At 45.2% G+C, this 12,423-nt stretch overlaps 1 protein-coding gene across 4 annotated transcripts in view; it reads left to right on the forward strand.

Moving 5' to 3' along the window:
* The first annotated feature begins 500 nt into the window (after positions 1 to 500).
* GABRA5 (gamma-aminobutyric acid type A receptor subunit alpha5) overlaps positions 501 to 12,423 on the forward strand; it is a 56,913-nt gene continuing 44,990 nt past the window's right edge. Inside the window, exons 1-4 of one of the 4 annotated variants that reach the window (XM_064711329.1) lie at positions 1,235 to 1,378; positions 2,019 to 2,073; positions 2,696 to 2,848; positions 10,769 to 10,890. In XM_064711329.1, coding sequence (XP_064567399.1) covers positions 2,763 to 2,848; positions 10,769 to 10,890 — 208 coding nt within the window. In that variant the 5' untranslated portion in view covers positions 1,235 to 1,378; positions 2,019 to 2,073; positions 2,696 to 2,762. Of the gene's footprint in view, positions 864 to 1,228; positions 1,379 to 2,018; positions 2,074 to 2,116; positions 2,400 to 2,695; positions 2,849 to 10,768; positions 10,891 to 12,423 lie in introns of those variants that run through there. The other 3 variants (XM_064711353.1, XM_064711336.1, XM_064711346.1) reach the window with 3 other exon arrangements.

Below are 12,423 nucleotides of genomic sequence, written 5' to 3' on the forward strand. Positions count from 1 at the left end.
GTTGAAAGGGACCTTTAAAAATCATCAAATCCAATCTCTGATGAGTCTCAAGGGAATATTGAAGAGAGGAATTTCAGAGAATTGTCCAAGAAAAATCCTACTGGATTGATACTAGGAAAATGATTCAATGTTTACATAGACAATTCTCCCTGGTGCAACATTTCTGGTTTTGTTAGGTGGGAAAAAAGGTAAACTGAAATTTTTAAGGACCATTTTTCAACTCAGAACTAGGCACACATAGAGCAGCATCTTCTGTGGCAGTGAACTACAGAACCAATATTGATTTCAGTGGAGGGATTAATTCCATAGAGCTTTTATACAGATATAGGAAAAAAACAAGTGCTTCATTGATCCATAACGTTGCCTGAAAGACATGCACTGCCTCATTAGATCTGATAATTTAATAACTGAGTTTGGAGTGTTACTTTGAAATACAGTCACAGCAGTATATACTGAAATCATATATTATCACGTGTAAGATGCGCATGCTGCAAAACGTTGCATTCATCTCAAGGAATCTCCAGGAACTGGGACTATACAGTTCATTTCATCTTTCATGTAGTTCAAAATGAACCTGCAAGCAGTACATTGTATATGTGACTTGAACATATAGAGAGTGTGATGCTCCTATCGTTGAAGCTGTGAAACAATGCATCCATTTTTCAGGAAGAGCAACACAAACAATCACAAGGAAACCTCGAAGTTATTGCAGGTCTCATGGAATATACAATACTGATATATAAACTATGGATGTCTAACACTGAGGATGCAAAGAGAGACTTTATGTTGTGGATATAAACCTACCACTTCAGCATTTAAGAGCTGTGATGGTTTAGGTCAGCTCCACTGGAAGAGGAGCATAGGTAAGATCTGGGTATGTAGGGGTGTGTTTATACATATATACGCTAATACACGTGTGGTGCAACGAGCCTATACACCGGCAAGCCTCGGCCGTGCTGGGTGCCCCTGCCCCACGGTCCCACGACACCCGCACGCCCGGGCTGTGGCAGGGGCTCCCTGTCCCCGAGGACAGTCGGTGCCGGCGGGGCTCGCCCGGGACGCTGCCCCGGGGGGCTCGGTGGGGGCTACTAGAGGGACACCAGCGCGGGGAGCGGCTGAAGCCTCGCGGGCTGCGAGGGCTGCGGAGCGGCCGCTTGCCGGGCGGTGCCCGGTGCCCGGGGCCGGGCGCGCCCCGCACACCGCCCCGCGCTCCCGGCCGCGGGCTCCGCGCGGGGGCGGCGCGGGCGCGGCGCTGCGGCGGGGCCGCGCCTGCCAGCGGCCGGGAGGCAGCGCCGCCGCTCCGGCTCCGCTCCTGCTGCCGCTCCGCAACTTTCGGGCAAACACTGCCCCCTCGTCCTCGTCCCCCCGCCGGCGGCTGGTAAGCGCCGGGCTCCCGCGCCCGGGCGGGCAGGCGGAGGGCGGCGGGGAACCCCGGCTGCAGCCCCCCGGCGGGCACCGCCGCGCACATGGCCGCGGGAAACTTCGGCCGGCGGACGGGGCGGGGGCACTGCCGGGGTGCCGCGGGGACTGGGGAGGGGACGCGGGAAGGAGCGGCGGAGCGGGCACGGGCGGGCAGGTGCCACCCTCCGCCGAGCGGAGCGGAGCGCGTCGCCCCGGGCGCAGTGCGCGGGCGGCGGCGGCGGCGAGTGAGCGACGGTCGCCGGACAGGTGCGGGCGGGCCGGGGCTGCGGGAAGGGAGCGGCGGCCCCGCAGTGCCCGGTGCGGAGCGAGCGGGACCCGGTGCGGGGCAGCGCGGGGCGGGCGGGCGAGCCCCGGGGGGCGGCTTTTGGTTCGGGCGTTTTGCCTTGCGGCTCCGGCGGGGAGGGAGAACAAGTTGCTGAGCGATGTAGCACGGGGGCACAGGGTTCAGGTGGAAAATTCAGGCGATTCCTGTCTGGGTGTGTTCTTGAGGGCTGTTTTGGGGTTTTTGTTGGGTTCGGGGTGGTTTGTTTGTTTTTTGTTCCGTTGGCTTTTGGGGGGTTTTGTTGTGGTTTTGGTTTTTTGTTTGTTTTTAATAGGGCACAGAGGAAAACGTTAGTGCACAATGCTGAAATTGGTGATCTGGTCGCTGAGGCAGGTATCCAAAAAGCAGCAGTCGCTGGAGCAGCTACATTACTGTCGTTCTTCGTGCTAGCGTGAGGTTTATGTGCCTTTGCGAGGAAGGTCACTTTTTACCCTCTTCCTCCCCCCGCCCCCCCCCCCAACAACCCACCCTCCTTTTGCTAAGCCGTGCATCAGCAGCATGAATTCCAAGAAGCAGTAGGTGTTTCTTGGCATTTCAACTGGGATTTTGGAAAGGGAAGCCGGGTATTTAATGGGAAAAAATTGCGATGGAAGGAAAGGATGCGGAGGCTGCACACAGCCCTGGGTTTGCAGGCATGTGGAAGTTGTTGAAATAGGTAAGGGGTTGAAATTGGCATTTGGAAAATGGTGGCTATTTTTTTAGTTACTTGTACCACAGATGAATATTGGGAAAAGCTGGGCCACAAAGAATTTTTCCCGTTTTGCAGTTTGCTGACAGCAGAAGGTAAAACATGTCCTTGAAGATACACAATTTTACATAAACAGCTGATGTTTACATAAGCCTAGATAAGTTTGTGAAAAACGCAGATAGCAAAAGATGCGTTGTTAGCTGAACTCCGCTATCCTGCTCTCTGTCCATGCAATAATTTATCAATTTTTTGTATTGTTGCAGTGTAAGAACAAAGTGAACAGCTGCACCTTCACCAAAGCAACCACCTGCATTCCTCTTCTCCTCTGGAATGGACAATGGGATGGTCTCTGACTTTATCATGATCAAAAACTTCTTCCTCTTCTGCGTTTCCATGAGTTTAGCCAGCCACTTCGGGTGAGTTGCCAGTTGCATTTGAATCTCTTCTGTGGCTTTTTTAAGGAGATGAGAAACCTTGGCTCCGTATGGTACAGAGCAGCTGAGCTAAACAAGCGGGCTTTGCGTTTCGTCTTAAGGTGCTGGCGTCAGGGGGAAGGGAGTGGTGTGCTCTCGTGTTCAGATTTGCTCTCTTGCAGCAGTTCTTTATGCCTGCTGTGGTGGCACAGGGAAAGGCTTGTGGGGCACAAGGGGCTCAGACCAGGCCTCCAGCTGCTGAGTGCTCTGACCTGGGTTTAGATCAGGCAGGGGCTGTGGTGCCCTCTGCCCCTGTGCCTGTCATGTCGGGATCTTGCACCTTCCCTCTCACCTGATGGGTGCTGGTTATAGGCAGTAGTGCAAAAACAGCCCCAGAACTGCAATAATGAGTCTTAATGCATGTTACTAGCTGGTAACTAGCTTTCCTCCTGAGTGACCTAAGATAGGGACTGCTTAGGATGTCTGAGTTGGAAACTTGTTAGAGTAATTAGAAATCATGTTTCCCTGAAGCATATAGCAAGGAATCCCGTTTCCTTATTTTTGCTTTGGATGCTTTCCTGACAGTGATATTCTGAAAACTGTATCAAAGAGATGTTCCAACTGTAGGTCGCAGAAAATTAAAAATAAAGTCAGAAGCCCTCTATTTATATGTTTTCACTGTACCCAGAGATCTTAAGAACTTTCTGAATATGAGCTATACAATAGAATCTGGAAAAAGCGTTTTCCAAGTGCTTGGGAAACGTAGGTTGATTCTTCTTTGTGGAGGAGAACAATTATTTATGATTTCACCAGAAAAAAATGAATCCTCCCAGTATGCTGATTCACAAGCACACCCATCAATTCCATGCTATAAGAAGATACAAAATGGAGATGCAAATCAGTTTCTGATTTCAAGCACACGGATTTGTTCCAGATTGGAACTAGGAGAAAGACCAAACTTTGAGTGGTGACTGTCTATGCTGTAAGCAAAGCTTAGCCTGGTATCCAGCACGTGTCCCGTGCAGGCAGGCAGAAGCCTGTGACCTCAGAGGTTTATATGAGCAGTTGTGGGACTGCACTCCACAAAGGATGCAAAGAGCTGCACACTCATCTGTTCACCTTGGAAAAACCTGGTCCTTCTTTCACCATGGTCTAAGGCAAAAGTGTCCCAGGATTTTGAGACAGAATTTAAGAGGGAAGAGTGGGACTTGCTTTAAACTTGTCTTTACATTATTGTAGTTTGACAGAGTATTTCCACATTGAGAAAATCTTGGTGACTATAACCTTAAGCCCTTCTTGGTTGTTCGTCATCCCTGCAGAAGGCAGCACATTGCAATAGCTGAGTGTGACCTGCTTGCTGTGTGGGTCTTTTAAGCGTGCATCTCCTCTAACACAAGAATAGATAGATAAAGATGCAAAAAACCCCAAAACCAAACAACCCAAAACCCAGACAGTTTAACTCCCTTTTGAGTCCAAAGCAAATACTGAATCAAAGTCCCAGGTAAAAATCAGTGTGACCTGTAACCTGGCAGATAACCAGAATAGGACAGTTTGAGGAAACTAGGACACTTGTTTTCTGCAAGTTAGTGAAAAAGCTTCTGTGCACTAAAATGAGATCATCACATAAATTCCCCCCATCCCATCCCCCTCGCCCCCCATTTCTGATCCAGTAATTTTAGTCCAGGCCTGCAGAGATAAGCAGCTCCAGTTCACTGCACCATTCACACACTGCCTTAGGGCTGAATTTTGACCCTGCTCAAAAGACAGAGGATGCTCCAGCGCTTCTGCTTCAGAGGCAGAAGCAGTTTCAGAGTGTAATTTGCTAAGTGCTTTGGGACTGACTCTTCAGGACGGAGGAGTACAATTAACATGTAGGCTGCTGTATTAACTGCAGGAATCTAATACTGATAACACTTGCTGTTGCTACCAGATTCTTCTTTATTATCTTCATCCATGTTTCTACTGCCCTGTTATATTGCAGTGAGTTTTGCAATGTGCTAGATAAAAGTGATTGGTCAGATGAGCACAAATTAAAAATCAAAATACTGTAGGACATTACAGATGAAGGCAGATATTTTTACAGTTCTCCATAGTCATTCCATATTTATATTAAATCATAAATACGGTTTTTGCTGACATAGCCAAAGCCACCTTGGGGGATTTTCATGCACAATGCCTGGTAACATAAACAGAAATTATGTATCTCAATCTACTAGGCTACTTGAGAAATCTCAGCAAAAGACTGTGATTAATGTTAAACATAAATGTGTAATGACTATTGAGAATTATCCACATTAGTAGGCAGTAGAGGAGTACTGTAGACATAATTGGTAGCAGCTATCTAAAGAAAAATCACTAAATTAAAATGCAAAGATATAGATGAAGTGAGAAGAGGTTTTGAAGTCTCCCCCACTCCTGTTTTTTGTATAACAGTTTTATGAATCTACTTCTGCAGAAACGGTCCAGCGCGGGTCAAAGCTTTTTCAAGTGTGCTTGAATTCAGCCTTGAGTTGTATAATGCTCTAACAAGTTGTTTTAGTTAAGCATTTCAAGGTAGCTCACAATTGCCTCAAAAGTAAACAATAAAGCTAGAGGTTGATTGAAAGTGAAATAAAACCATGAAGAGTATTTTCAGGTGAGATAAAACACTGCTTGTGAGCCCTCAGGGCGCCCAGGTAGTGGCAGCCCTGTGAGGGTTGCTGCCACGTGTGGCTGCTTGCACACAGATCTCCCTGAGATGAGACAGCCTGTGGCTGGCTCCAAGCTGGCCAGCTCTTCCTTGGCAAGTCCCAGGCTGTCCATGGGATCACACTGGTGATGCACAGTCCTGGTGTGTTTGTGTTTTGGATGTGGAATTTCAGAAATCTGTCTAAGAGCCAGAACCAACAGGGATGGACGTTGTTCCTGTACCCACAGTATAGTTGCCATCTGCTAATAATATTTATAATAGCAGAAACACAGAGAACAGAAGATCCCAATTATGTGTAGCCAACGCAGCATTTCTCTGTACACTCTGAAGAATTCAGTCCATGGTGTGTCTGTATTTTCACATACTTCTTCTCCAGCTCACAGCCATTATTACTAAGACCATAATCCTGCTATTTAGGCAAAACCTACCTCTCCTTCAGGCTGTTATTTCAAGTTAGTCTCTGCAGCCCTAAGCAGTTAGTTCTGCTGGGATACTTCATTTCAAGTACTTGTGATGCTATTATATTATAGCCTTATATTTTTAAAGACTAATTTTGTGAGAATTATTGTATCCTTATGCAGTCATGCTTGTCTGTTTATTTTTTTATTCTGTCTTCCTTTCATTCTTCATATCTCCAGATAGTTTTTTGAACCCATTAGATAATTTTAATAACTGGAAAACTAAATTGCAACCTAGAACTGCGTGCAGGAGGCAGAAGGTACCAGTCAGTCCCACTGCCAAACAGCTGAACAGCTTCAGCATCTCTGGCCTGCCAGCTGGCCAGAGAGCAGGAGTGTCCCTCAGGCCTTCCAGCTCTGCTTGGTGCAGGAGAAGCCCTGGCATGCAGTGCCTGCCAGTGAAGCTGCAGGTCAGTGGCCTGGGAGGTGTTCAATGACCCTGGAAGCAGTTCAGGACATTGAAAGGGGCATTAGGATGTCGAGGGATGGGGAGGACTGTAAGCTGTCACCCTGTGAAAAACAGGCTTTCACTGCACTGCTCACAAATTGCTCCTTCCCTGAAGGCAGTAAAACGCTGCTTTTGCTAAACAAAAGAATTAAATTATTTTTTAAGAATCTGAAAATAGTTTTAAAATTTCATCATCTTAGTCAGTTCTCTGTTCTAATCCAGTGTGAGAGAATTGAGTCTTCAGTGCACAGATTCACAACATCAACATTTTTAGATCTCAAGAATCCATACAGAAGGGGTGGCAAGAAGCTAACTTAGAAAAGTAAATCTGTTTCCTTTGATGTCTGGCCAGCTGGCTTTATCCAAAAGTTTGTGTTCTCCACTGTTTACCACAAACTGTTAATTTGTCTGAAGTTCAGATATAATTGCAATCCTATTAAAGCAAGTTATTGGAAACACTACTCTTAAAAGAGAGAGAGTAAAAGATATCTTTCAGTAATAAAATACTCTTCAGTTATTTTTTCAGAAATTTTAACCTTTTCTTTTAAAAGATGTTTTGGGAAAATCATTAAATATCTACCATAGCTTTTCCTCTTATTACAGCTAAGCTGTGAGTAGTACCTACCACAATTCTGACTAGATGGCAAAAAAGACAATGATGTTTAAAGTGGTAAATTATGAAGTTATCAGAAGAGGTAACTGAGCATCTTTAGAGAGTTATTACATTTTAAGCTGATGGGCCCCTTCTGTGGCTTTTGATTTTTTTCAGTTACCCTAAAATTGCAATATTAAATAAATGTGATGAGAAGTATTCCTGGTTGGTTTAGTTTATGTTCAATAATGAGCTTTAAATGCAATTATCTCTGAATTTTCTTAGCATTTCCCTAAGATTCTTTATAGGTTTATTTTTATCCCGAACTGAAAATTTCTGCTATAAAAACATTTTTCACTGCAGAGAGGCAATAATGTGCTTACCTGCTAATATGTTGATGAAGCCTAATCCTCAGCTGTGTGAAAATAATTGGTTTAAGGTAGGTAGCACCTATTCCTCTCTATTCATTGAGCTATATAGTATCTAATTTATGAATGTAACTTTGCAAGTAGAGTTTACATGTCTTTTTACATGTCACAACAACCTCAGCCCTTACTCCAAAACATGCATTTTACCAGCAATCTCAATAACAGAAATTAAACACTAACTTTCTGTTAAGACAGAAAAAGTCACAATTAGATGAGAGCAAAAAGCAATCTATCTACAAATGCAACTTCACATAATACTGGCATTTCACTGAAATTCGGAATCAGATGCCTTCCTTTTTGGGTGAAGTGATCTGCCAAATCTAAATTGGATTGCAGTTTTGCAGAAGTGCAGACTTTTTACTGGTCTTCACCATAGTTGTTTCTCCATCTTTTCCCTCTATTAGTTAGCTTTTGATGTGAAGAAATAAAAGTATTTCAGTATATGGGGTGTGTGTACTATTCCTGTGAAAGACAGACATAGCTGAGATAGAAGGAAGTAGCATCAATTCCTCTTGTTAGATTGAGAGGAGCAGTTCTGAGAATTAAGCATATTTTGTCCCATCCCCACAAAAATAGTTCAGTGGAAATCCTCCCTCAGAGTTCAGTTGGCTCTGAATTCAGGCATAAGCACTAAAAATAACAAGCTTTTTCAAGAGCAGAGAAACTAGTGAAGCTTTGTGTCCTGTGCCCCCAGCACTGCATCTTTGCAATAATCCCAGCTCTGCATTTGATATCCCTTGTTCCCATCTCCCATTGCAACACCTACATTTTACCTGCACTGTCCTTTTCTCCCAAGATCTTTCATAATGACCCTGAAAGTCTCCTCCATATCTCTTAATTGTCAGAGAGGAGGGGGGCTGGTCTTGCTGGGGCTGTTTCTGAGCTACATGCATACTGAGTGGCCCAGTCAGCGAGCCAGAGGGAATAGATGACTGCTAACCTCACATTTTTACTTAATGAGGCACTAATTTAGATTGCTCTCCCCTTGTCTAGTCATAGCTTCTCATGAAACTTGGAGGAATGAAATGAAGTTTGATCTCTCTGCTTCTTTGTCAGATGCAGTGGAAAATGAAAATGGGTTCCTACGTTGTTGCGGTGTCGCAGGCAGACAGCATGATGCATATCTCTTTCTTATGAAAAAGAAAAGATAAAATAGATGAGAAAAGTCGAAAATAGTATTCTAGGTGTACTGGATTTTCATGCTTTATACTAGGATTTTATCAAAGCATTCGTTGTGGTTGCTGCATTTAAAGAAAGTCTCTAAGTTCTGTCTCCTCTTTGCATTTGTTAGGCTGCTACTTGTGAATATTCACTTTTAAATGGTGAATCCCTTCAATTACAATTGACAAAAAAGTGTACAGTCTTTTTTCTGGAATGGTCCAGCCTGAAAACATGTCTAATGTTTCTGTAATCAGTTTGCATCTGCTGGATTAACTTTCTTGTCTGCCTCAGTTGCTGAGTAAAGGTTGTGGTCACAGCAAAGAAAACAGAATTAATTCGGTCTTTTGACCATGGAGATGAAAAATAGGCGAGATTTGTGGCTATGCCTCCACCTGCAGCGAGGGGAGATCCTTGGTGGCCTTGAGCTCTGCAGTGTGAAGCTTGCTGAGGGTTGCAGCTGCACTTGGGTCATAAGAAACCATTTTCATGGGCTTCGATATTTCAGGGAATCATGTCTGTGCTCCCTTGACCTGACCTTACTCCCGTGCCCTGAGAGGCTTTGCAATCTCTTCCTCTTCCGGCAGAAGCATCCAGACTGTAAAGGGAATGAGCGCAGGACTGGGGGTTGCTGGGTCTGTGAGGGGATTCATGGCTGAGGGCAGCTTGTTCTGAGCTAGCTCTGGTGTCATTAAAACTTCCAGATGCACTATAGGGGTGGCAGTGAGGTCTCATTAGTGAAAACCTTTTGCAGGTAAAACCAGGTTGAGGTCCCTTTGTCTTTCTTTGTATGAATCCTATTCTCTTAGGTAAGGCAACCACTTATGTTACAAGTATTCTGCAAAGAAAGCTGTTCAGAGAGATGCTCAGAGCTTCTCTATTTATTTACAGATTTATTTTCCTGGGGACTGGTAGTAAATAAACATGGATTCTTTTTTTTTTTTTTTTTTTTCGCTGGATAACTCTCCCATCGAGTTCAGGTTGCTGAGTGTAAGCTATTCCTGCCTGCTGGCAGGGTGCATGAGGCAGGGAACAGTTCCTGGTGGGGCAGTGTGCTCTGTCACAGCTGGAGGATTTGCTGGTGATCTCAGCAGAGGCTGAATCATTAATAAGTGCCTAGTGTGAGCTGTCTTAAGAGATGCTCATTGCTTGCTGCAGGTGAAGCACGCTTGTGGATAATCTCCCATGTCTATTCTTTAGGTAAGCAAAGGCATTAATAAGCAGGGGATTCTCCTAAGCATCTTTAAATGAAAATCAAACAGATTTAAAAATGCGAGTTGTTAGTTGTGCTGTGAGCGGCTTCCTAGGTCTGAGCCATGGATAAAATGATGAAATAAAAAAGAGTTCGGAATAAAAACAAATCTGGCCCCAAAGATATGGAATGAGGCCCACTACACATTGCTGTTATTTGCATACTACAAGGAAGAACTAATTTATGCAAAAGAGAGAGGAGGAGTGAAGAACTGTGTTTTCTGTACAGCGGTATGTTTTTCAGATACCCCAGTGATACCCCAGTGGGATTTTTCAATGTAGTGGGAGTTTGTTATCCTCAAATAAGGTCACAGTTCATCCTTTGTTCTGGCAATAAATTATAGAAACTTTGAAAATTAGAAGCTGTTTGGCATTTAAAGATAGAACAGCACCTTCAGGCATAATTTGAAGGTGCATCTCTAGGCACACCTGTGCTTCTCATGTAGCTTTGCAGCCAACTGATGTAGTTCCCAAAAAATGGAGAGCTAACCTTAGGAAAACCAGTAACAGTTCTTGGCAGTGCTGTGAGGTGACCTGCTCCCTGCCATGGATGGTGCCATGCCAGCACTGGGGAGGTGGTGGGGCTGATGTGGGAAGCGCAGGGGACAGGGATCTGCCTATGCATTACAGGCAAAGATCACAGGGCTCAGGTGTCCCCTGATCCTGCATCCCATGGTTTTACCTCCATGGCGTGGGCCCTTCTTTGGGTCCTCCTCCAGGGAGGGCTATTTACAAGTTTATAGTAGTGATGAAATAAATGGCTGCAGCTCCCTGTGCTGTTCAGGAGCAGCAGGAGGGGAGAGAGCCTTGGAGGCTCCATCACAAAGTACCCTGGAGACTGAAGCCCCTTGAAACCAGGGTGGCTTTTGACATTGTTTCCTTTTGTTTGCACAAAACAGCTTTTCGCAAACGCCAACACCATCAGTAAAAGAGGAGGCCAATGATAACATCACTATATTCACCAGGATCTTGGATGGTCTGCTGGACGGCTACGACAACAGGCTACGCCCAGGACTGGGAGGTAGGATAACGTGATGTCCCCTGCTGGACAGGAGCATTGTCCACATGGGGCCCTCTAAGGGGGCTGCCTGCTCTTGGCTGTGACAGGGCACTTGTGTTTGATTAACCAAACTAAGTCCAGAAAGCAGATTTGTCTCCTAGCAAATGGGGCACAAGAAAAGGATTACTGGAAGTTGTGTTCTTCAGTCACTCAGGTCATCTGAGGTTGGCTTAGGAGAGCATCTGTGATACATTTTTTTCTGTAATTGCATACGGTTTGGGTTTTTCTTTCTGGTATTTCCTAAGGTGAGCAAGGCATTATGCTAGCAGGTTGCTGCAAGATTGCCTTACTGGTCAGTATGTAAAAAATTATGTTGGTAATGCATATTTCTTTTAAAAACAGATCCCCAAACCATCCATATTTAGACAAGTACAGCAAATCTGTATTGATATGCCTTTTTGATAACCTCTACAGCAGCTATTTTAAAACCGTAGCATGTGAATAGTGGTTGCCATCCTAACCTTGTTGAGCCCTCCTTCAGCTCTCTTTCCCCCAGATTTCTCTCATTTTCTACCCATGTGTAAACCATCTGTTATGTTTCTTCCTGGCCCTTTTTTAATCTGGCTACCCCCACCCCTTCCTCTTGTGAGACCAACACATTTCTTTCATCCCTTTCTCTCCTTCTCCTCTCACTTTACACAGAGCTTCTTGAAAATAGGGCTTGATGCTTTTTAGCTTATATAACGAACTTCTGAAATTTCTGCCCTTAAATTAAATTAGACCTGGATTTGAAAAGATGCCAGAAGGACTTAGAGACTTGGGGGTAGAAATAATTTGACCTAACTTTGGACATCTCTGATGTCTGGAATCAGGCAGGTCGCCCGAGCCAGCAGAGGGGAGTAGGTCCTTCCAAGATACACTTTATCAGATCCTGTGATAGGTATTGCATAAGTGCTGGCAGTGCTAACTGACAGCCCAGAAAGCCAATCCCATCCTGGGATGCATCAAAAGAAGAGTGGCCAACAAGTTGAGGGAGGAGATGCTTCCGCTCTGCTTTTGTGAATACTGTGTCCAGCTCTGGAATCCCAGCATGAGAAGGACTTGAACCTGTTGGAGCGAGTCCAGAGGAGGCTACTAAGATCATGAGAGGGCTGGAGTACCTCTCCTGTGAAGACATGATGAGAGAGTTGGGGTTCTTCACCCTGGAGAAGAGAAGGCTCTGGGGGGACCTTATAGAAACCTTCCATTGCCTAAAGGTGCTTAGAGGAAAGATGGGGAAGGACCCTTTATAAGGGAATGACAGGATGAGGGGTAATGGTTTTAAAGTGGAAGAGGGTAGATTTAGATTAGGTAATAGGAAGGAATTCTTTACTTTTAGGGTGTATGAGGCAGTGGAACAGGTTTCTCAGAGAAGCTATGGATACCCCATCGGTGGAAGTGGTCAAGGCCGGGGTGGATGGGGCTCTGAGAAACCCGATCTAGTCAAGGGTGCCCCTGCCCATGGCAGGGGGTTGAAACTAGATGATCTTTAGAGTCCCTTCTAGCCCAAACCAT

This window comes from Zonotrichia leucophrys, chromosome 1, assembly GCF_028769735.1.
Source record: "Zonotrichia leucophrys gambelii isolate GWCS_2022_RI chromosome 1, RI_Zleu_2.0, whole genome shotgun sequence".
Classification (NCBI taxonomy): domain Eukaryota; kingdom Metazoa; phylum Chordata; class Aves; order Passeriformes; family Passerellidae; genus Zonotrichia; species Zonotrichia leucophrys.